General features: G+C 38.4%; 1 protein-coding gene across 5 annotated transcripts in view; it reads right to left on the bottom strand.

Moving 5' to 3' along the window:
* KLHL32 (kelch-like family member 32) overlaps positions 1-25985 on the bottom strand; it is a 99465-nt gene that overhangs the window by 26889 nt on the left and 46591 nt on the right. For 4 of the 5 annotated variants that reach the window (XM_009889007.1, XM_009889008.1, XM_009889009.1 and 1 more), the window contains one exon: positions 14540-14755. The exons of the other annotated variant lie outside the window; for it this stretch is intronic. In XM_009889007.1, the coding sequence (XP_009887309.1) occupies positions 14540-14755 (216 nt within the window). The remainder of the gene's footprint in view (positions 1-14539; positions 14756-25985) is intronic. 5 annotated transcript variants of the gene reach the window in all.

Below are 25985 nucleotides of genomic sequence, written 5' to 3'. Positions count from 1 at the left end.
GTTAGTGTACGTCCTCCCAACCTCTTATCAGTCTAGAAAAGTTGCGGTAGATTTGACCAAAGTACTACTTTAGGAAGCTCTTGGTCTGCTAAATAAGAAATGCTACACATCTTGGTTGGGATCTATGTGATGTCAAGAGGACAACCCGCAGCTTTCAAAACACCAGCCTGTGGTCTGTGAGCCACTTTACAAGAGGCAGAAATTTGATGTCGATCTTTCAGCACTGAATAACACGCAGCAAGCAGAGCTGTCAGCCAAAGTCTATCTAGCAGCACGAATGATGCATTTCATGATATGATACTGTGATTAAGGTAGCGGTACACAATGCAGCTGTATTAATAGCAAACATTTATCAAAATTAATGGTGTTAAAGTGAATCACAATGTATTAAAAATATTTCTCCATTTTTCTCAAGTGCTGATAAGATCTATTGTCTTAAAACATTTAAGCTGTAAGGCACCAATCACCAGTTGCCTCATTTCCTCACAGGGCTGCTAGACAAAAATATTGTCCTGCACAGTCTTCAACAGGTACAAGGAAAGATACATAACCTACATGATTTTGGCAGATTTCTTAGTCATAATTAAACAGCTCCATTAGTAACAGCTGTATCTACATCTAAAAAAAAAATAAATAAAGGAATTCTTTATCTCAAAGACAAACTTCCCACCAAGCAAATACATCCCCTGCATTCTCAGTCCAGTGCTTTAGCACCAGTTCCCTTCCTCCCTGGTGCCATATAGTGATACTGGCCTTCCCAGAAAGGCCATTATTTTATAAAAAAAAGATTGTGAGAGGTAGTGTCAATTCCCCCCTTTTTTTTTTTTTTTTACGTATGTGTTTCCTGTGAAACACATAGGAAGAAATGTCAACTTTACAATAACAATTAGGAATAGAATGTACAATTTTCAAAATTGTATTAACTTCTTTTACCCACTTTATCCAACACATTTATTTTACCATTTCTTACATTCACTAGAAACAAGACTAGACAGAAGCCTACCTAGAAGTCATTGACTAACCTCAATAAAAGTATTTCAGCATTTTAAACTTCTAATAAAATAACTACGATCAAAAGTCAGCTTTACAGAAGGTTAACTGGACTACATTAATATATAACGTTATATGTGATAATGAATCATATTCTATTAAAGCAAAGAGTTGCTATAATAGAAAAACTAAACTTTTCATCTACTCAAGCTCAAAGTGAAGTAAGGTAGGGACAGAAGGTAAACTCTCAGCTGTTGTAAATTATCACAGCTCATGGAAGTTTGCCATTTTACACCTTCTGGGGAATCTGAACTTCAAAATTATATAGCACTTTCCTTCCAAGTATCTCAAAGCAATTTATAAGCAGTAAAGCTCAAGCTTCTTTGAGAGAAGTGTACATTTCAACCACTTTCCTAACATGGGGACTAAGAGAGAGAAAAATTAAGTGATATGATGGAAGACAGCAATGGTACAGCTGACACATAATCAAAATCTTTTGTCCCCTCCACCTGTCCACAACTGAGTCTCTTCACCCCACTAACAAAGTTCTGTGGAGTCTTTTGTGCTCCACGCCACAGAATGAAAGCTGGTGAGATGCAGGCATCTAAAACAAAAGACAGAACGGATCTCTAAATATCATCTGAAACAAGTATTTGAGATATTTTTGCAGCTGAAAAGCACATCTTCATACAGGCACCAAAACACTGCATTCTTTCTTAACCTTCTGGTAGCAGCAAAGACAAAACCATCCCGTAGTGCGCTGCAAGAGAAGTGTGTTCCTGTGTGATCAAAGTCCTCAAACCACAGAGTAGTTTCCTTTACAGTCCTTTGGAGCTTCTCTACAAAGGAAGATCTAGAAATGTGCTTCTTGTAACGAACTCATTCTTTTGCTATGATGGAAGGAATAAGTAAGGCCCAGTGCAAGCCCTAGCGGTGACGCTCCATATGTACAATTTTGTGTTTAAAGCCTGTATGAGCTAGTGTGCGGTCCTTATTGCAAAAGACTTCACAGCTCCCTCACTCCTGACAACTGCTCTGTTTTCCCGTGCACTGCAATGACTTATCACTCCTGGAAGTGTACACAAATAAAATAAATGAGCTGGGATTGATCACACTGGAAAGGCTTTACTTACTCCTGCAATCAAAGCAAATTTTGTTTTAACAAGATCATCTGGGGGGGGTGGGGAGGGGGTGACAATCTCTTCAGAGCAAAGCAAAGCAAAGCAATAAAACCAAACCCAAAATATGGCATCCAGAGACAGAACCTTGCTTTTTCTTTGAAACAGGCCCAGCCATAAAGATAGAAACAACAAGCAAGCCCCTCCCCCATCATAAACATTACTAAAATGTACCTTCATAGGTTCCTAAAACTTGTGGATCCTAATAGATCTGCATCTCTTTACTAACGCGATCGAATGGCAAGAAGCTCTTCAGTAACAACTTCTTGCCATCCATGCTCTAACGAATCACAAAATGCTCAAGTTTTGTGATTGACCCTTCATCATTTGTCACGATGGTAAAACCAACATTGCTACGTGATTCATCTCTGATAAGTTCTTCTGAAGTTGCAATGAACAGAAGCTTATCTCTTCACAAACACAGCTGTCTAACCAGAACTCAACTCTAATTTGATTTCAGTTTAAGGAGAGCAAAGTTTATGACTGCATTTTTCTTTTCTCAAACAGGGTGAGGACAAAGCACATGGGAGGTGGGAGAAGAGGGTCTCCCCCCACCCAGCAGCCATCATTTTAAAGTCTAGAATTCCTCATTTTTATTTTTAGGAGAAACATTCAGGCTGACATCAAATGCGCTGAAACTGTACATAGCCACATTTAGCATTAAAATAAGTTGCTGGTACATAATTATAAGAGGAAATTACAATCTTTCACCATCCGATACACATTGTTTTTATTCCTATTTCTCTCTTGTTATTTTTTTCCCTTAAAATATGTTTTAGAAGTATAGTGGCTCTCTATGGAGACAGGAATCTACAAGCTTTCATCAGTAAAAATTGTTAGAGAATGAAATAGGCAAAAAAAAAAAAAAAAACGACAAAATTCTATAAAAATGCAATTCAGCTCTGTGAAAATTAGTCTAAATGGTTCTTGAATGCAGAAAGATTCCTATTCCTTTATTCCCTATTGTTAGGGTATAATTTTCTATGGATTTAATAGGCAAATCCAACAAATCACATAAAAATGTATCATTTTCTATAATAATCTTGACAACAGCTATAAAGAACTTGTATGTCATTAATATCTTAGGTGACACACAAAAACGAACATCCAAGTACATACTCTCCTTAGTCGGTTTATATATACGTATGCTTTCAACATGCCACGTTACTACAAAATCACCAAGGTCAATTTTTCCAAGTGAAATCACCAGGTGGTTTTGTCGGGTTCTTTTTACCCAGTGATATCACCAGCACCTTCACTACAGGAATGTTATTTCTGTTTTGTTCTGCTTTACTATTTTAATGAACCCACTAAGCCCTTTGACAAGGACAGTGTCGGCTTACCCATCTGGGTGTCACAACCAAAAGCTGTCTGAGTGTCCCCTACTTTCTCCCAGCCATTTCATCCCCGCCCTTACCAAACATTAGCCACCGAAGTCCATGTTACGCATTGGTCAGCCAGATTCGTCAACTCCAAAGTGCTGCTGGAACCCCATTTTAACATGGACGAGCCCACTAATATTAACTGTGGGAACATTCAGGCCTTTTCCTATCAGCAGACAATTTACTTCTGCTTTCTCAAATTCTGGGATGAATGTACCTCAGAGGACAGCATGACAACAACAAAGTTACAGATTTATTTTAAAAGTTGGTATTTCTTTTCGCTGATTTTTCACAAAGGGATATTTTTTCCTCATCGCTTTTTTAAATACAAAAAGAACAAGCAAGTACACTAGCGGAAGCTCACTCAGCTTTTTTGAGAACAGAGTAATTTCCCTTTTAATGAAATCACATCTTCTTAATGATGTCAGTTTTATTGACTCTGATTTAATCCCCACATGATGGGCTTCAGATTAACACAGGACTCATTTTTAAGTCATGAGTTATTCTTTCAAAATAAACTAATTGTCCTAAGAATGTTATTTCTTTTAAAAAGTGACTTAAATACTTAGAGCCACATTTGTAAATGCATTTAAGATCACAAGCGTACCTCATGAATTGGGAACATCAGAGCTTCCTCACTACAAAATTAAAACAAACATAAATGTATTATTTAAACCAACTAAATCACATCTAAAGCAAACTGAAACAACTGCAACTGCTAAAAGGTGAACCTCATAAAATTCAGACCTATACAGTTTCACATGAACGTTAAAATAAGTTCCAGCCTAAAGCAGTAGTATGAAAGCTCTTCAGCACAGATTCTCACTTCAGAGACTGTGATCTTTCCATCTGTCATTACTATCCCACATAGACCTCTAGCTTGGAAGCCAGTTCACAGTGAAGCTTCTTAAGATCTTTTTGACAAATATATTCGTCATAATTTCTTCCATTTCTCCAAGGGAGTCCAAGGTGATCAAAGGAGTATAAGGTCCCCTTTGTCATGAGACAACGGAACTCCCAGCTCTGCAGTTCACTCACACATCTGGAAGCTGCCAAGGGTCTCCCTGTTGGAATAAGCAAGGACGTGCAGGAGTGCCACTGCTTTTTCATCTCCTTGTTTCCTCACACTCCTGGAGCCACTAGTGCCCTGGTCCTGGGGCAAGAAAGGAGGGCAAGAGACCAGTATGGCTGAGTCAAGACCTACCAGTCAAACTAAAGGACAAGAAAGAGATGCACAGACAGAGGAAGCAGGGACAGGTATCCTGGGAAGAGTATAGGGATGCTGCCTGGTTGTGTAGGGATGGGGTCAGGAAGGCCACGGCACAAGCTGAACTCGGCAAGGGACACAAACAGTGATAAGAAGAGCTTCTTCATGTCTAGCCAGTATGTCAGCCAGAAAAAGGTCAAAGAAAGCATACTGCCCACGATGAGCAAGACTGGCAAACTGGTAACAACAGATGAGGAGAAGGCTGAGGTACTCAACTTTTTTGCCTCACTCTTCACTGGCAACCTCTCTCCCCACACCTCTGGAGTGGATGGACTGCAAGGCAGGGACTGGGGGAGAAAAGTCCCTCCCACTGTAAGAGAAGATCAGGTTCGTGATCACCTGAGGAACGTCCACATACAGAAGTCTATGGGACATGATGAGATGCACCCCAGAGTCCTGAGGGAATTGGCTGATGTAGTTGCCAAGCCACTCTCCGTGATATTTGAAAAGTCCACAGTGACTGGAAAAAACGGGGAATGTTGCAGCCACTTTTAAAAAGGGTAGAAAGGAAGACCCTGGGAACTACCGACCTGTCAGCCTCACCTCTGTGCCTGGGAATATCATGGAACAGATCCTCCTAGAAGCTATGCTAAGGCACATGGAGGACAGGGAGGTGATTCAAGACAGAGAGCATGGCTTCACGAAGGGCAAATCCTGCCTGACCATCCTTGTGGCCTTCTATGATGGAGTGACTACATCAGCAGACAAGGGAAGAGCTACCGATGTTGTCTATCTGGACTTCTGTAAGGCCTTTGACACGGTCCCTGACAACATCCTTCTCTCTAGATTGGAGAGACAGGGATTTGCACTCAGCAAGTTTGCGGATGACACCAAACGGAGTGGTGCAGTTGACACCTGAGGGACAGGATGCCATCCAGAGGGACATGGACAGGCTTAAGAAGTGGACCCATGTTAATCTCATGAAGTTCAACAAGGACAACTTCAAGGAAACTGCCAGTACCAATACAGGCTGGGGGATGAAGGGATTGAGTGCAGCCCAGCCGAGAAGGACTTAGGGGTACTGGTAGATCAAAAGCTGGACATGAGCTGACAATGTGTGCTCGCAGCCCAGAAGGCTGACCATATCCCAGGCTGCATCAAAAGAAGCGTGGCCAGCAGGTCAAGGGAGGCAATTCTGCCCCTCTACTCCACTCCCAGGAGACTCCACCTGGAGCACTGCATCCAGCTCTGGAGCCCTCAACACAGGAAAGACAGGGACCTGTTGGAGCAGGTCCAGAGGAGGGCCACAAAGATGATCAGAGGGCTGAAGCACCTCTCCTACGAGGACAGGCTGGGAGAGTTGGGGTTGTTCAGCCTGGAGAAGAGAAGGCTCTGGGGAGATCTTATTGTGGCCTTTCAGTACTTAAAAGGGGCCTACAGGAGAGATGGGGACAAACTTTTTAGTAGGGCCTGTTGTGATAGGTCAAGGGGTAGTGGTTTCAAACTAAAAGACAGTAGATTTAGACAAGATAGAAGGAAGACATTTTTTACAATGAGGGTGGTAAAACACTAAGACAGGTTGCCCAGAGAGGTGGTAGATGCTGCATCCCTGGAAACATTCAAGGTCAGGTTGGACAGGGCTCTGAGCAACCTGATCTGGTCAGAGATGTCCCTGCTCATTGCAGGGGAGGACAGACTAGATGACCTTCCAAGCCAAACTGTTCCATGATTCTATGAGTGATAGCATGCGACACAGCTGGTCAGATCTCAGCAGCCATGCTGAACTGCTCCCACTTAAGAGCAAGTTTAGACATATGGGTGCAAATTTACTTCATCTAATTTTCCACACTTAGCTTAGGTATCAGCAAAACCACTTAACTCCAAAACTGGATTCTAGCTATCTTAACATATAGATGACAATTTGTATGGTTTTAGACAATCTGGAATTCAGTTTTCTTTCTCCATCATCTTTGGCTCCATAGTTACAAATACAGGTAATGCTCCTACCAGCTCCCAAAGAAAAGCTTGTTGAAATACAGACCTGGGAATTCTCAAAAGAGCTCCTCATTTTCTATCATTTTTAACAAGCTGTCATTGTTTGAGCTGGACTGGCCACTGAGACGGACGACAGATGCTCTCCCGCAAGACTCTCTCCAAGGAAAGGAGGGAGAGAGAGAAAGAAAAGACAATTTAAAGAAAATATTAATAAAATAACAAAAAGAAAATAATTTTATATATATATACACAATATATACAAAACTGCATCTAGCTCCCAGGATGATGATCCCATCACCATCAGGCACTGGGGAAGTCCCAGACTGGACTCAGCAATGGACGGGAGCTGGACTCTGGGTGTGGATTCAGAAATGCATAGATTATGATCAAAGGCAGATGAACAGATAGAGCCCTCCTCAGACGCCGGCCATTGAAGAAAGAGGACTCACCCTTTGATCCCTCAGCTTTTATACTGAGCATGAGGCAGATGGGATGGAATATCCTGTTGGTCAGTTTTGGGTCACCTGTCCTGTCTGCTCCTTCCTGCAGGTGCGGCCCCTCTACGCTTTTCCACTTCTGACCCTCCAACGGGGCAAATAAAGTGAGCTGCCCTTGGCTGTTATAGCAATAAGTATAAGCAAGAGCCTCTCTGCGTACCATGCCTTGGCACAAATTAGAAACAATCAGGTCTTATCTCTCTGGGAGTGAACAGTGCCTGGACAATACGCTGTTAATTTCAGAGAGTTCAGTTCATTAGAAGAGGCTTAGCTGCAAAGTAAAATTACTGAATAGAAAATTGGTTCTGTTTTGCCTCAAACCAGGACACAAGCTTAAATCCATCAGAAAGGGCAATAAACAGCTTTACTGGTATTCTGAAAGAGTAGATCTTACCAACATTTGTAAATCTGAATGGAAGATATTAATTAATACAGTAACAACAGACTGCCTCATTTAATCATCCATGGTATCTGTGGGTTTTAGACTTTATGTTGTTCTTTAACTTAAAAATGAGTGTCATGTATACTTCCAACCACGCCTGGCTTTCACAACAGCCTCAGCAGCTTTCTTTCATGTAACCATATACCTGTGTATTAATACAATTATATTTCAGTTAATCTCCAGTAGATCAGTACCACAAAAAGCATAACAGGCAACAGAAACCCCACGGCAACAGACTAATTCAAATGCAGAATGCAGTATCACAGAAAGAGTCTTGTCGTGTGCACACCTTGGTGTCCTTTTTGGCTTTCTAAATCAAAGCACACAACCATTGCTTACCTGAAGAGGTGACCTAAATTCAAGAGCTGTGGGCACAGCAGCCTTCCTAAATACCAGTGATGCTCTGTGCAGTTCTGAAGTTAATCTGGGATAAATAAGGTGAGGCAATATTACTGTAGGACACTGAGGCAAAAGTAATGCCCTCCAGTAATTCCCTATTGCTCACAGCAATAGCAGCAAAATAATCAAGTTTTGTGATTGGAACCGACATGTATCAAAAAGAAAATTAGAAGAACACACAGTTACTCCTAACATAAACCTAGTTTTAATATAGCAAATCCCTTTCTATACTGCTACACTTGATAAGTAACAGTAACAAGATTAGCTAACATTCAAGAAATAACAGGTAGAAACTTTCAAAAGTTCAGAATAAAAGCATATATAAAGTTCACAGAACTTTACTGTAAAGGACAAGATTAAGAGCCCATCAGATTTAAGCTAAGGCAGACAAAGAGGGAAGACGTTTCATAAAGTAAGGGGACAGTGCCAACAGGGGAAGCATTCATTTACACCATAAGTGAAAATGCTGCTACTATTACAAATAATGCAGAAATTACATCAGGAAAAACGTGCGTGACCTGAGCACATCAGCAAAGCAGACTGTGAGATTCAGCTGCCTCCATCCACTGCCTCCATCAACCCTGTCTAGTCTGCAGCTCCGGTGGATACTGACCTCCTTACAGGTCCTGGGCCGCAACCGCCAACTTGGCCTATATATCACGGATATCCCACCAAAAATTCTGCACATGCCTATTTTTACAAAAATGAATCCCACACAAATAGTCTGGACTGTAAGGAATATTACCATTGTACACAGTCAGTTCAGGTGAGATACCTGTGATTATGAGGATTAGCCTTAGGAAAAGGAAACAGACAACCTACCATAGGTTATGTCTTCACTCTATTTTTACTTGAGGATAACTATATATTCTTGCTTACAGCTAGTCATGATACACAGTGCAAACATCACAAATCCAGCACAGTGGATACTGGGATTCAAGGGTTGCTCTTCGGAACTTTTACATAGACCACTCATGGAAAGGGTACTCAAAAGGGGGTGAAACCACAGCAAAACATGCATGGGCAATATGCTAATTTTCCCATACAGCCTCACCAATTCACCTCGGCCTTCGTACGTTTTAAACCCCTTTTTTTCTTTCCTATGCTTTTCTTGATAAGAGGCTGACAGCCACATTTTAGTGTGGTGGTTTTCTACTTAGGCTAAATACTCACTAGGGACGAGCATTAGACCACCAGACACGATTTCACTTATTGCCCAAGAGAGCACTTAAGCTTATTTCTTGAACAGCGAAAGGCTAATATACTGTTCAACACAATGTTGATTACTGAGATGCTTTCCTTCACTTAATATTTTATGTTGTTACTTGTTTTGCACTAAAACTTTAGTTCACGTTTAGCAAGGCACTTAGTCCACATTTCATCAAAACATATATATACCCCTGAGAAACATGAATTTTGCTCTCTCCATGTTAAAAATTGCTCTGTAGAATCAAAAGATTGACAGCAAAAAAAAAAAATTCAAGTACTGCACCGAAAAGATGGCAAGCTCGTACTGGAACATGACAACCCACTTTAGAAACTGCCGTTCTGCACAGGAAAATGTGGGCATCACTGGAGATGTATGGAAGATGTCTGTGGGCCTGTCTTCAGCAGAGAACCGTTCCATCGTAACAGTCTGCTATAATGCGTACACCGCAAAATTTCCAACAGCACTGAACTCTGTGGGACTTCTGCTGGAGAATACTTTTGGCCCTCCAAAAATGCCACTAGGAGATTCAAAATGGAGCTCAAGCATAAAAAAAGGCAGTTGAAAATTGGGCACTTTACTCTCCCTTAGAAAAGAATAAACAGGACTGTAATAGGAAAATTGGATTAATACATTTATTATTTTTATTAAATAGTTGCCTAACAACTCATATTGACCTGTAACACTGCAGTCTTCCTGTCTTTTCTTTTTCCATTTATTCAAGCAAAGACACTTCTCTAATAGAGACCCAAGACTGATTTTGCACATCATATCCACAATAACAAAAGGAGTAACTTGTGCTATATTTTCATATGTGGAACATCTGCTTCAGGAACACAAGTTCAGAAGGTGCACACAAGGAAGTTAACAGGGCTGGAATGTGTTGGGAGCCTAGCCCTGGAGAAGACACAACATAGTTGCATGCTTTCTAGCTGAATAAACTACTCATGCAGTTTTACCTACCAATTTTTCCTAGACTGCTTGCTTGGTAATCAGTTGATTACCAAGAAACCAACTTTCATGGCAAAGTTAAAAAAAAACCAAAAACCACCAAGAAAAAACTCCTAACCTTAACTTCAGAAGTAGTATTGGCAAATACTAAAATGGATCTATTTCTAATGTTAGCGGTTTTAAACAAAAAAAAAAAAAAAATCCTTTAACAACCTACTTAACCAGTAGCAGAGAAGGAAGAAGCTAATCTATATTGATCTCATGTTAAGATTTTTTTGGCAAACGTGATTCAAGAGTTCACCTTGGATCAAATGCAGTATTTACTACAGTATCGTTTGACTGGTGTACTGCTGGGAGACAGAATGATCCAGTAGATATTTCAACCTTTAGGTACTAGTATGATCCTTGAAATATTAACATTTAAGCCTCATGACACTGCAGTTTTTAATAATGAACATGATAAGGCATAACTGTACTACAACAAAGGCTTAAATCTTTGGCTTGCTTTCTACTTGCTAAGGTTCCAACAAGAAGCCCTCTACTACTAGATTTCTCTGAGAACATGTTCTGTCGTACAGGGTTGGTTACCTTTTCAATTATCAAGGGAAAGAATTCATCTGCTTCCTTAAAGTAGAGCCAATGAGCCTTTCTAGTAATGGCCAATTATGAAAAGGTTCACTTTTCACTTCATGATAAACTATACATTTATGTCCTCATCATGACTGTTTCCTAGGAAAAAAAAGGCGTGCTGCACAGCTCATGATGAACAGGAAAAATACCAAAGAATTTGCTTTTTTTCCTCCAACTTCTTCAAGATTCTTCTTTGGTTTTCTTCATTTTTTCATTTAATACTTTCTTCCACGTTGCTGCTTTAAGTTTGCTCACATTTCAATGCAGCCAACAAATGACAAATTTCATATATACAAAATAATATTTCATAATCTCACATGCTAGTAAAAAGTTAAAAAAAAAATTAATATGAAAACAAATCCTGTCACCTAATAATCATTGTTACTAGCTTAGCCTAGCCAAAAAACCCCTAATGATGGAGACTAGTAAACTGTTCCAATCTTACAGCCTACGGAGGTTTTCTGGTGGGCTTTCTTTTTGTTGTTTATTTGTTTTAACAAATACATTGTTGTATTCCTTGTCTATTGTCTACACTAAAAATCAGACACCCACATTAGGCCAAAGTATTTCGTAAGATTTTAAGATGTAGAAAGAGGAATGAACTACTTTACGCAGTTTGGAAGTCACACTTTTCTTTTTGAAAGAATCAACAGGCATTACAGTAGTACTCTACATTAAACCGCATCCTGGTATACTGACATTAATATTATTGTTAAACTTGGTTTGTTCAAGGTTATATTTCACCATATTCACTAACATTGGGCAACTGTGAATTGGTAGTCTAACGAAAATTTAAAACGTGCCAAATTTAAACTGCAGTCACTTCAGTTTAAATCACATTTACGCATCCCTCTGTGTACACATTTGGATGTATTAAAATAACTGCCTTAATCTTTATGTGCATTTGGAGCGAATCGCCCACTGGACACTGGGAATTTAAACTAGTGAAAATAACCGTGTTCTGCAGACAGTAGCACCCTTCCTAGAGGTTCTCTGAGGGAAGCTTTAATTTGTGCTTAGGGCGTCATGGGAACCCTACTAGTCAAGGTGCCTCGGGGACATGGTGAATTCGTATCGCCGTAACACGCATGCATGTGTGTGTGCAGGAGGCCACACTAGTCGCAGGTAAGACAGACAAATCAAACGGTAGCATCCCCCATCAGCTTTTCTATTATCTGCCCCACTTTGTGCCAATTTCCTCCAGCTTCCCCAACACCTCTTGCTTTGCTGTTCTTCCTTAAGACATGGGATGGGGATTTGTCAAAGTCAATGAGCACTTTATTACAGTGAGAGTGCTCAGTAATGAACAATTCAGCAATTTAATGAGATTCTGTAGATCTGTCTCCAGCCTGTCCATCAAGTTTCACTTCTATAAAGCACCCTGACACTAATCCTCTGGCATACCCAATCTTCACCCTGGGCTGAATATTAGATTCTTCCATGGTATATTGCATTACCACTATAACCTTAGCAAAAATGATGAACTTAACTACACTTGAGGCAATATAGCTGGTCTGATTTGATTTTCTTCTATTTGGTTGACTATGAGGGAATTACTTATTTACTAAGATAAAGCAAAAACCCAGTTTCTTATTGCCTTCTGAATGCCTAAATTGGTAAATATATATGTGTGTCTTTTAATTCATTCTGGGGACCTGGAATATTTATAGATATATATTTATTCCTGGTTGTACAGACCGAATTAAAAAGACACACGCGCGTTTTGCCTGCAGCGGAAAACTAGTTTAAAAAAAATTCTTCGGAACAGCATTAGTAACCTTTAGAGAGGCAATTATGATAACACTTATATGGACAGTGTGGAGTTTGTTGTCACTCAAAAAGCAGCATATTACCTATAAGTATCTCTCCCCAGTATGACCCTGCAACGGAAAGGGACGCTTTGCCATATTTGCCTCACGCAATGTTCATTGACTGGAGTGCAGACAATTAAGAAAATTATTTCTGAGTTCTTCCTGCAGGACAGGACAATGACACAAGATTTAAAAACTCCCACTTCCCAAACTTTGTTTCAGCAGGTTGCATAGGGCATGTTACTCTGTATGTGCTTGTTCATTTCTGTAATAATACTTGCGTGGCTTTCTGTAGCAACTTTTCTAGCAACAGTACACCCAAGCATGTAGCTAGGAGATTTCACTAGCCCTGCAGAGAAATTATGATAAAAAACAGTTGGCCAATCAGCCATGCCCCATATATGAACTTACACATCAAAACTTTTTCTGATAAAGGGAATATGGGCTCGTACTCCAGAGTATCATGCCTAAAAAAAGCCAAACCAAACCCACCACCATGGGTAGTGTGCTGCAGGTTCTGTTGTACAGACATTCTCCAGAGACTGGGACAGGCAAGAGTCTAACTTTATATTAATACTTGCAGAAAATATCATCTTTGTAAAATACTCCATAATCTAAAGCCTCACAGTTTCAGAAACAAATACGCCAGTTATCAGACTGAAGGGTTAAGTTACATCTGTGTACCTGCTTTGTGGTTTGAAGAGCTTAACTAGACATTTTTATTTTTAAAGAATAAATATTTCATTCCTGCATGATGTTACTCATCTACAGAACATGAAGTGCCCCACAGAGGAACACGCATTTTACACTGTGAGAAAATGATAGCATATAGATGAAATGATTTGCTTAGAATTATCCAAAATGTAAGTAGATAAATAACAGAGACTGAAATATAAATCAATCTTCTGACTCTGAGTCTTCTCTCTGTTGGACCAAGATAACCCACCTGCTTGAAAAGAAATCTGTGCTTTCTTTTTAGGAAGTTACATTCTACCCTGAAATACTCTGAAATACTTTAATTCTACAAAACATGACAGCAAAAAGAAAACAGAAAGAAGTGTTTGTGTAACCAGCGTTACAGAGATTTTCTTCTACTAGATCTTGAATTGCAATTTTTACATACATATGATGGGAATGTTTCCAAGGATAGATTTTGGTTCAGTTTTTGTGCTTCTCTTTACAGACTACATGGTTTTTTTTCATATTAGGTTTCCCACTCCACCTCCCTCCACGCTAAAGGTCACAATATAATGCTTTTATCTTGTTAATATTCTGTGGCTAGAACCCGGTCCTTTTCTAAAAAGGGCCTTTTCTTTTTTAAAAGAAACGATCACCACCTCCAGCTTCTTGCCACAAACCTTCCACTGATGCCTCTACTCCTGAGCAGAGCGGCCTGTGTGATGATTCACTGATTTGCCTCAGGCAAAGGCAGCTGTGGTGGCCCAAACAATCTAAATGACTACTGAAGTTACACAGCTAAGTTTGTCTGAAGTGAACAGGAGAGACCACAGAAGCAGGTTTGCCACCAGACTCACGGCACTAGACTCACCAGAAGCAATGTTGCATGTATTGGGCATCTCTTCCACCAACAAAGTTGGATCTGGAAGGAAAGCTCTGGCCACATCTGAGTAACACAAGTTAAGCAATAAGACAAATTTCTCTTTCAAACAAACTAATTGCATTAGCACAACATTTTTTGAATTTCACTTAAAAATTTCCCTCGGTTGTTATTCACAGTTTTTGCTCAAGCTCTTATTTTCCCTCGAGATTGCTCCAGGGTTTCAAAACAACAGATTACTGCTATGATTTATAGAGTATCACACATTCTGCTTGTTCACCAATCTCCTTACCTGCCAGATTTGTTCTTCACTGAGTGAAGTGAGTCTATCACTTTTAAAAACCTCTCGAAGGAGACAGTATGGGAGTGCCAGAACTTCTTCAGGATGACTCTTCAACAGCTCAGAGAGATGTTTTACTAAGAAGTCAACCACTGCATTCTCCAACAAAGTGAGGTTGAAGAGGTCCGCAAGCTTATACAGGTCCAAGTAATTAAAACTATTTAATTCCTAAATGGGTGAAGCAAACAAAATACGTCTCAGAAAAAAAAAAAAAAACAAAACAAAACAGAGAACAAAAACCCCCACAGGTCTCAGATAATGAAAAAAAGGTTGTTCTTTTAGAGCTGTGAAGAAGGAAGGCAATATAACTTGAAATTAATTAACATAGCCTCATTCAAAATGTGTAAATGTTACTAGTGCATATGCAAATACATATGATAGTACTAATTTATATTGCAATTGCTAAGGTTATATATGCATCTGTAAGAAACATGGATTAGCACATAAAATAATAAACCAGCATGATTTACACTGCATGACAGGAGCTCGCAGGCGTTAACAAGTGGATTAAAAAAAAAATGCATTTCTTAACTACGATGGTTTGTTACAAAGCAATTGTTTGTTCATTATTTACTGTTTTGATTGAGCTAGAGCACCTATGTAGTATGACTTTTAGTTCCCTGAAACCCCACAAAATACGAGATGCTGAGCTACATTTTATTATGTATAAATTTATCTTCAATGAACAAATAGACCCTTTTTTTCCAACCACTGACATCAACCTACAGTGGATGTTGGCCTCCTATTCTTTCTCCCCCTCCTTCTAGCAGCAGAAAATCTGTGAAGACAAAAGCTACAGTAACTCAGGGCGAAAAGTTTTTTCCATCCTGGTAACAGATAACCTATATTCACGGGCTAATGTTTTCAACTTGGCATCCCTTGTAAATTAGCGTCTGGACAGCTAACTACTGCTATTCTAGACCATACGCTCTTCAGGGGAGAGGCCAAGAATTTATCTGTATTAGAGAAAAGCACCCAGGACGCCTGGGAAATAAGCGTGTTTACCCGTTTTCTCTGCTCTTGCTGTATGCTCACACCTCTCTCCCTCTCCCCTCCGCAATCCTGGTTTTCATCTTCCAATTTACTGCATTGCTCCCTATCAGCCGCCTTCTCCTTGACCAGCTCCATGTGTGAAAATGACAAGAAGTCTTGTCAGTTTCACTTTGCTGGTTAGTTAACATAGGGACTAGAGCAGGAAAGAGAAACAGACTAAATTAAGTCAATTTCACTTTCACTGCTCTGCTGGATGGAATGGCAGCACCAAATGAAACTGACAAGAAATCTTGTAAATGTCAAATGAGCTGCACGGCTGGCAGATAGAGCAGAGCAACAGGGAAGATGGGAAAGTGCGAAGAGGGGTTTTTTTGGAATGTTTTATGGACTACATCTTGAACGTGTGAATTGGGTGGCTGTCCCAATGACTGTGGAGCTGTTTATGCATATGCAATGGAGAGTGGAGAAAGAATTTTTTTCACCTGCTTAGAGGAGTCAGTACTGGAGGAAAATGAATCAAATTCCTGTGGAGGCTCCTGCTTGTTACATACTCTCCCGGTCTGAACGGCACACCTTCCCTGGCAGGCTTGTACATTAAAGATAAATCCTATTCATTATCTACTTAAACTGCTGCATCGGAGTTTCACGTTGTTTTCTTGGAAGAACAAAGAAAAGTTCTTTACGTTGTCAGAACAAGCACTAACAGCCATCATCCCAAAAGCCACAGATATTCTAGTGTCAGTTCCTCTTCACACTAACATAGAAGAGGTAAGGATAAATCCTCCCCAGTTGCAGAAGGAAAGAGAAAGGAATGAATTTTACATGAGAAGTATCGGGTCTGTGTGCTCGCTCAGTGTTTTAATATCTGCAGATCACAGATGGCACCTCACACCACCACTTACTTCTGTGATGGCCATGCCATGGTGGCAACAACACATAGGAGTATAATCAAAGTAAACATCACAGCATTTGACAAGTGACAACCATGCTTTATTGTCCCTGGTTTGGAAGACTATCTTTTCGAAGAACTTCCTGATTGAATGAATGTCAAACATCCAGAAAAAAATTTAGGAAAGCTCAGTGTATACTTATTGAGCTCTTCTGGAGTCAACAGCTGTATCTGGGGAGGATGAAAAGTAGATAATCGATCATTGTGATCTGAGGATCAACAGCCCAACTGAAATACAGACCTGATGAAACCCCGCTATCAATGGAGAAGGACAAATGGCTTTTGGTGGACTTCAGAAGAGGACAATGCCAGAGATAACATAATAAAATCTTTCCTGGTTAGAGAGAAACAGTAATACAACACACAAATGCACTTTTCCCCTGAAAAATCTTCACATTTTCAGTGAAATCTGAAACACGTCGGTAAGCCTTCATTTTTGGTTTGGCTATTTTTGGTGATCCCCCAGACTCCCCTATTGCCTCAACTCAACAGCAATTGAAGTTTTTCATGGAAGCTGTCATACAGTTCAAGAGGCCAAATATACTTATGGATGAATAAATAAAATCACAGAAGCTGTTTATTTACAATTTTATTTATTTTTATTTATGTGTTCACTTATTTCAGATGCTGATTTATTTGGCTTTTGGTTTGTTGGTTTTTGGGTTTTTTTTTACTTATTTTCATTGGTAAGCATCAGAGAATTTTTTATGCTTCGCCTAACATAACATGTTAGGGACCTGCTGGACTTATGTTTTACTGCTTGATGAATATTGTAAGTATATTTTGTGAAAACTGGTCTTGACCTGTAATCAGAAATATTTGTTTTTGTGAGGATAGAGTTGAGCTACAGGTTTGTATTTCACAGCCCAAGAAGCGAGTAGTCCATTAGCTTTTACATGTGAAAATTATCAAACTGTCATACCAATATTCAAATCAAAATTATACAGTACTGTACATTGCTGTCTCTGTGATGATACTAGAAGGCAAAAATGTCACACTGAGATTGCAAGATGTATACCGCAGATCAGATAAGCCAGCTCTTCATAGGCAGTAACATCAGACTAAAACACAGTAAGTTAGTTGCAAAAAAAAAGAAAAAAAAAAAGCACCTTACCTTCTAGCTTTAAAAAAAATAATCCAACAGGCAGTATCAAAGCAATCACTGTCAACTCAGCCTGATTTGAATAGATTTTCAAACAGAACCCTTAATTGAATTAAAAACTCTTTAAAAATGAAATAGGTTACTAAATAGAAAATTTAGATGTGGTCATGAACAAGTTCTGGCAGTCTCTGTTTTCCACAAATTTCATTATACTGTATTAAAAGAGCAGCTACAAAATTTAAAAGTCACGTGCAACTTTCCTCTGGTACTCTATCGCAGCATAGGTTCTTCAAAAACATGCAATAAAAAACAGGCTTATGTAAATTAGTGAAACTTTTAATCTTGTTTTTATAAACTTTTAAATGTATGCCACTTATCTTTTTTGAACTGAAGGATGAAACACGAACACAAGCAGAACTGTCACTAAGAGCTGAAGAGAATTAGGGAAAGGTAGTGATCCTATCTCTTCTAATATGATGTAAGTTACACTGCTGAAACACATTCAGACTAAGAAAATATTTACAAGATTATATACACAGATCTTACAAGTAACAGTTGAAATAGTTGTAAATTTTCACAGTAAACCAATTTATTAAATTGGTCAAATTATTTATCACTGTCTACTTCTAAGATGAGGAACTATCTTTGATCCTATGCATTCTACTTACTATACATCCCCTCGCTTCCCTTCTCTCTCAAGTAAGAGAATCCATTGTTCTACACTACTGGTCTTCTGATTCAGCGGTATCAACCTTTAGATGCCAAACCAATTTAAGAATGAGTTGACATTTAAATCCCTCATAAAAGAAAATCAGTTTTCCGAACAAACATAATCTGAAAGACAACAATATTAAATAGTCGAAATAAATTATGTGACATTGTCCACATTTTAATAGAGGAGTATTTTAATATAGAGATATGATAAATTGTCAAACAGGAAAAATAGATATAAACATTGTATTTAAATTACTTCCAAATCCATCTTTATTCGTTTGTACTTTAAAGAATTATTGCCTTGCACAAGCCACAGAAAAGGATGTAACAGATTGATAAATTAGAGTTAATCATAACCAAGTACACAGCAGACTACAATATACCTCTATTCCTCTGCTCTGTGTTATAAATAGCAGAAAAAGCACAAGGAGAACTAAGGGGAAAGAATGCATTTCTTTATGACCTTATTTGAAAGATAAACTCCTTGGGGAAATACAATTTATTCAGATTATCAAGACCCTGCTGTGCAAATCTACAGTCTGGGAGCACACTACAGAGATCAAACAATATTTACTTTATTCTGTTGGGTATAAAAGCTTTTAATGAATGCATAATTAAGACAGAAAAAGTATATACAGCTTTAGAATTCCACTGCCAAGCCAAGCCATTAATATCCGAAGTATCGTACCCAGTTGTAACTCCACCTGCTTCCTATTTAGATTAGAACACTGTTATAAATCAAGGTATTAAATGACTAGCCCTGCTGCTGTAACAGAGAAGAGTTGCACGGTGACACTATATCCCCTTTTCCTAAAAGGGGTTCAGTCTCTTTAAAATTTAAAAAAAAAAAAAAAAAAAAAAAAAAAAAAGGAAGTGTGGGGTGTCTGGGACAGGGACATGTTTATTCAAAATCCTTAAGCAGCACTGAGCACAACAGGGCCTTGACCCCAAGTCAATAGTCCAGGTTCTCCGCTATGTTAAACTGTGTGAACCAGCTGCACCGTTCAGAAGAGAACCTTGACATGAATCATAGCCAAGACAGACCCTAAACGGATAAGGGGTAGTAACGGAAGGAAAATCGTAGCAACAAAAATGTACTTATCTGACAACAAAAGGGAACAACACAGTTTTAAAAGAGATCTAGTTCCGTTGGTTCTAGCTCTTCCTTTCTATATCAAAGGTTCTAGTTCTGCAAAACCTCACACATTTACTTAAGTTCATGCCCATACTCAACAGCACAGCAACAGACATACCTATTTCATAACAAGCATCAGCACAAATCCTTTAAAAACTGTATTTTAGATCTTATTTCAAGTTCTCCTCCACTAAACACCAAAGCCATCCAGTTGAACCATGAAAGACATTTTGCTGAAGCCTGGTCACAGCGGAACAGCTGGGTCAGAATTTTGCCGTGTATAAAACTGTGTTTACACTTCTTAGAACATCAGTGCAGACTGTAGATGTATTTATAGGCACAGTAAAGGATGATTTTTTAAACGACTCATTTTATAAAATTTATTTTTCTGGTAGATCACTGCTTTCTCAACACTTTCTGTAATTCTTGCTTTTGTTTTCTCTTTTAAGCATGAGAAGTTATTTCACATCCTTGCTGTTATTTAAAAGTAGGTCTGGGGCTAAGTGCAAGAGCGACAGTATCAAAACATTTCAGGCCTATTATTTTCCCTCTTCCCTATCAGAAGTAATTTCCCTTCTCACTTAGTGTTTCCTTATATCTGCTTAGTTTTCAGTTTCAATCCTGCGCGCTGGCGCTAGTGAGCACCCTCTTCGAAGGCACGGAAGAGGCCTGTGACCTTCACAAGCACAGTGGAAAGACGTAACATTCTCAGATTGCTCATATGATGAGACACACATGTGGTCCTCGAAAAAGAAAGTGAAACATGCCATATGCAGATACTCAAAAGTAAAACCAAAAAAGTAAACATTTTCTAGAATCTCAGATAAATTCATCGAAGTTACTTGACAGTACAAATATTTTCAAATGGCAATCCAATTAAATATTTTAAGTGACCTTGATTATACATAACTTTTATACATTGAATACATGATTATGTGTATCACGGAAAGAAATATAATAATGAAACATTAAGACTACACAGTTAAAGTTTCACGGTACCACTGGAACATCCACAGGTAACTTTGAGTGTTTTCTATAGCTGCTTTCTCCTGCTATGCAGATGCTGCTGTGGGATTTTGATTTTTTTTTTTTATTATTATTTTTAATGGTTTTTTTAACTGTACCTGGCACAGAAACTCCCCAGGTGAAAAGCTTCATATCTCACCTAGATTCACATCTTGCCAGGTATTCCTGGCAAAATAACTGTAGCAATAGTGTTATTTAACAAATAAAAATACAGGGATGAAAGAGAACATGGAGATCATCTAACCCTTCACTTGGCCCTTTTATAGCATTTCATACAGTAGAATCCCAAAGGGAGGATTTCACCAAATTTATCAATGTTTACAGTTTTTGCCAATTATGGGAGCCTGTATTTTCTTCAAATATGTTACAAGGAATGATATAATCCTGCATTCTTTACTCCAGCAGAAATCACAGAATATTGGTACATGGTGTTTACAGGCATTTCATTACTTTATATTTCTGCTAACTCTTCAGAGTTACTACAGTGCTTGAGGAAAGTTGAAAACTACTTGGCTAATCCATCAACCATCGGAAATCTCTTATGGTAAATGTTAACTTTTTTTTTTTGTTGCTAATATTGTCAAATCCAGAAAGAGCCAGTTTTGTCCTTTAGAAACCCAAAGTTCACAGGAGTAGCAGTTATAAGAATAATTACCATCAACAAGAAGAATAAAGAAAAATAGGACTGTACAATACTACTGCTTCCAATTATTTTACAAACTCCCCCACTCCTGGAAGTGTTCAAGGCCAGGCTGGATGGGGCTTTGAGCAACCTGGTCCAGTGGGAGGTGTCCCTGCTCATGGCAGGGGGGTTGGAACTAGATGATCTTTCAGGTCCCTTCCAACTCTAACCATTCTATGATTCTCTAGTAACAGTTTAAGGCCATGAGAATATAGGAGTGGAAGCCTATTCCCCTACTGTACTGGACAACCTCATAAAATCATCTTTGTCATAAAATAAGAAAGATCCATCTTAAAACTCTCTCTGCTCTTGCTCCTCACTACTATTACAAGAAGGCTCAGCTGATTTTGAGACTCCATCTCCTAATTTCCAGCTTAATTTACTCCGACAGTTTATATGCATTTGTTCCTGTGCCAACATTATCTTTTAGTTTTAACAGCACTCTGCTTCTCTCCCAGCTCCCCCCTCCCCCACTATTTATTCCCTTGATATATTTACAGAAAGCAATCATATTCCTCCTCAGCCCTCATTTTGCTAGGCTAAACAAGCCAAGCTCTCTTAATCTCCTCACGTAATACAGGCCTTCCTGATGATCTTAGTTGCCCTTTTCTACACCTCTCCCAGTTTGACTTCATTTATTCTTCTGCATGCGCAAATTCTTCACAGTACTCATGATTTTTCAGCAGTACCTTGTATTAGCATTAGTATTTCCTTAGCTTTATAAATCACCTTGCATGAAATATCTTAGACTCAAACTGCCTTTTTTTTTGATGGTATCACATTAGTAGCTCAAAGCCATCATATGATTTAATACATGAAAATTCCCTGTAAACTTGGTCTTCAAGTGAGACACAGTAACAGCCCTCTGTCTGTCAGGCAGGACAGAAATAATACGACATGTTACAAATGGGAATTGAGTATGATACACTGAGATGCAGTAGATTCTACTGAGAATGCTCAGAAATTATTTTCCAATTGCTTATTTAATTTCTTTCTATATTTGAGTAACAGATCTTGTAATTGTCCTGGTACCTAACAGTTACTTATTGGGGGAAAAATTATTTCAATAATTTTCTTAAGATTTTTTTCAAAAGTAGGCAAGCAAATCCCGTTAATATTCTGAAAAACAAAGTAAGTTTTAAATCAATATAAAGTATCAAAACTTTCAAACATCGTGAAAATAGATGTAGAAAATATGTTTCTAATACACAGTACATTAAAGTGTGATTTTTATTCTTAATCCCCATCTCCATTAAAATATCTTGAAAAACACCTCAAAAAGTGTATTACAAAGAATGAGACTGACAGGAAAAGAGCATTGCTCTTCCACATTATAAATATTCAGAATGGAAATAGCTCGTAGAAGTTCCCATCATTGTGAAAAATTTCTGTTGACTCCCTTCATCAGCCTCTAGAAAAATAATTTGGTTATGCTCAGAAATCACTTCTTTGAACTTTGCAGCTAAAATCTCATCCCATTCTAGCTGCACTGTCCATAGTCTCTTCCACAGGTAACCAAGATCCCGTCTGCATCATTGTTCACTGTGGGCCAAATCACAACGACAAAACCCAAAGGTTGAAAGTCTGTTTCTATTGTGCTGCTTAGGAACAACTTTGGAGTCCTGGCAGGTCAGAGGAAGACACTATCTTTGATATCTTTCAGCAGAAGCATGGAAAAAAAAAAAAAAATCCAGACCAAAGAACAGGAGAGCAGATCCAGACGAGAAACCCAAAGGCAAACAAGGGGCAAAGAGTACTGGAATCTAGCAGGAGCATTAGAATCACAATCCAGAGAAGACGTGGCTTCGCAAGAAGGCTGGGTGATAGTTTTTCCGACTGCTCTTCATAAACGTAAATGAATAATGATGAAGACGGATAATAGCAAGATAGTCACTAACTAAAAAAGGAAGTCAACGCTCATGATACCGCGCTAAAGAACAAACATGGAGCATATGCAAAACTATCAATATACTAATGTTAACACTCTAGGTCTAAATAAGAACAGAGGAGGTGTTCATGTGCAAGGAATATATAATATGATTCAAAACAACTCTGTTTCAGAATCTTTTCATGACATTTTATTTCTGGAACATTTCAATGATGTAGATGTGCGCTCTGTAATAAACCCAGCAAGGGACCACTTTTCTTAAAAACCTATCTCTGCTTCAGAATCCCAGGCAACAGCCTGTCACCAAATGCTTAATGATTATGAAGCTAATAAACACGTCTAAAAATGGAAAATTGGAAAAGGGTAACCGTAGTGAGCTGGACATCTAATCTCACCAGTGAATTAAACAACCTGTCTGAAACAATGGGTTAACTGTTGATCTAAAATGATGGGTGAATTAACAGACAAATTCAAATCTTAGAAATATTTGCTGAACAACACAAATCAACACAACTTTCTCAGAATTTTAAGGCAATATTTGATACTCTACCTACAGAAAGGCTGAATCCAGTGTAGAATAACTCAATACAGAGCATAATTTTGACAGACAAAGAAGAATCAGTCAGCAATTTGAAATCAGTAGTTCCTAATGCATCACAAGAATCATATCGCCTCAGCTATCTACTAACATTTGACTTGTATGAAATGAATAAGGCATCAATAGGGGAAGATATTTTTTGGAAACCTCAAAAGAGCTCACTTTCACAAGTTTATAAGAAATATTGGCAGAATAAAACGGGACAAATTTAACACAAGGAGTATTAGAGAAAGCTGGGTATTAAAATATTTCATGAATTTCATATATTACACACATTTAGTAGGATGCATCTTAGATGGATCAAAGATTTGTTCAATGACAATCTCAAAATGAAGTTATTAATGCTAAGTTATAAAGCAGCGTAACTTTTTCCAGCAAAGTCCTCAAGGAACTGATTCTTGCTGCATTACTGTTAACAGTTTAATTGAACTACAGAATGGCAAGTTTTGCCCAAGTAGTTTGCAGAATACTCTGCAAAAGCAGTGGAGTAACAAATTGTGAGAATGAAAGAATATGAGTATTGTCTGGCTTTCCTGGCAAAGTGATCACATTAAAACAAAATAAAAGGCAAACATATCTGAGAACCAGTAACAGCTGCTACAGAAAATATACCAGGATCTATTTGGAACAACACTTACAGGCCATCAGGAGGCACTAAGAAGCAGTCATAAATAGTAACATCAGTTCTCAGAACAGTGCTGTGGCAAAAAAAAAAAAAAAAAAAAAAAAAAAAAAAGGCTCGTGTCATAAAATGCACACTGAGTACTGTCCAATAAAAGAAACAAACTCTTTTACTGCTTCAACATTGTATTTTTAAGGTTACTCCTCAAATATTGGTCCCTGTTCCGAAGTCCGTACTTCAAGGATATGAAAATACTATAGGCTGGAAAACCAACCTTGCAAGATTTAAGGTGCCCAATTTAGTTTTTCTTAAAGAAAGACTCCTGGAGGATTTGATCTTGAACCAATATAATTTATAAAATAGAGAGAATATTTGAAAGCAAAAAAGTTCTGACCAATTTTCAGAAAATAGTTTCTGGCTCCTGGATGTAGGATCAGTTACCCCGGCCACTGGACTAGGAAGTAAAGGACTGTTTACATTGCCTTTATGTGATTACAAACATTTTGCAACTCTGCATTAAAGACAAAAAAAAAAAAAAAAAAAAAGACTGCAATAAAACAAGGTTTTTGCCAATTGTCTGTACAGGTAAAGGAGGAAATATTTATGCAATTTGACCTCTGAGGGTATATGGTTTCATATTCCTCTGAAGAGCAAGAGTCTCGATGCAGCCACAGGAAGATATAAGGGTACTCAGCAGCTAAAAGAACCTTATTATAAGTATGTGAATCATAAGAAGGCAACACAAAAGGTGTTGCAAAATATATTTTATTTGGAAAATTGTTATTTGTTCAGGTACCTCTATGCTCATGCAATATCTGACCTCACCGCAGAAAACACTAAGAAATCTTTGGCTCACAGCACTAAACCAAGGCAAATTCTCATTTTACAGAGAAATAAAGGAGGAGCAGAAGAATAATTAAAAAGATTTCCCATGATGCAAAAGATACAAAAAACAGAACCTCAAATGCCTGGAACCCACTCCAGTGCTCCAGATAATTCTTTTCTTCCTCATCCCCCACTTTAACACAATTTAAAGTTATTTATGCAGCTCAATACATCAGTAGAATGTCTGTAACATGTTTTGTATAAGCATTATGTCTCAGTAAAATAAAACCCTCTACAACATTCTGTCCCTGAATTTATGCAGTGAAAAGAATATCTCTCTTTCCCATGACTAGGAGCTGTGCTGATTAGTAGGTTAACTACATAATAATCAGAACTGATTTCAGGAGGTAAACAGGATAGAAAAGGATAGTAGTTGTCCACATACGGGAAGAAAAGTAAAAGAACGAAAAAAAATTCTGGAAGCACCACTGAATTTAAAAGAAAATAATTCTGTAAGTGTTAGGCTTGGGGGACAGGGACGAGGGAGTTGCTTGTATTTTAAGAATTGTTGACTAGGGATTCACTTATCGCTGTCTTGGTCAGAAAATATTATAAATATGACTCTCCAAAACAGAAAACCCAGAAAGGGCAAAGCCCAAATGTAAAAAGTGGACCTTGACTCAACATCCAGTTAGACAGTTCATACATCTGACTTTCAGTACTGCCAAACAAGTCACAAGTCCTCTCAAAACTAACACGTGAATGCTCACACTGCTGAAGGTGCTAAGCATCAGGAAGGCATAAGCCTTCAAAGATCATGATAAGTTTTGTTCATTTAGTTTCTAGCAGTTCTTAGCAAGAAAC

The sequence above is a fragment of the Charadrius vociferus genome, unplaced genomic scaffold (assembly GCF_000708025.1).
Source record: "Charadrius vociferus isolate BGI_N301 unplaced genomic scaffold, ASM70802v2 scaffold166, whole genome shotgun sequence".
Taxonomy (NCBI): Eukaryota; Metazoa; Chordata; class Aves; order Charadriiformes; family Charadriidae; genus Charadrius; species Charadrius vociferus.
Note: the sequence above shows the minus strand (reverse complement) of the source record. Positions and strands in the feature narration are given on the sequence as shown.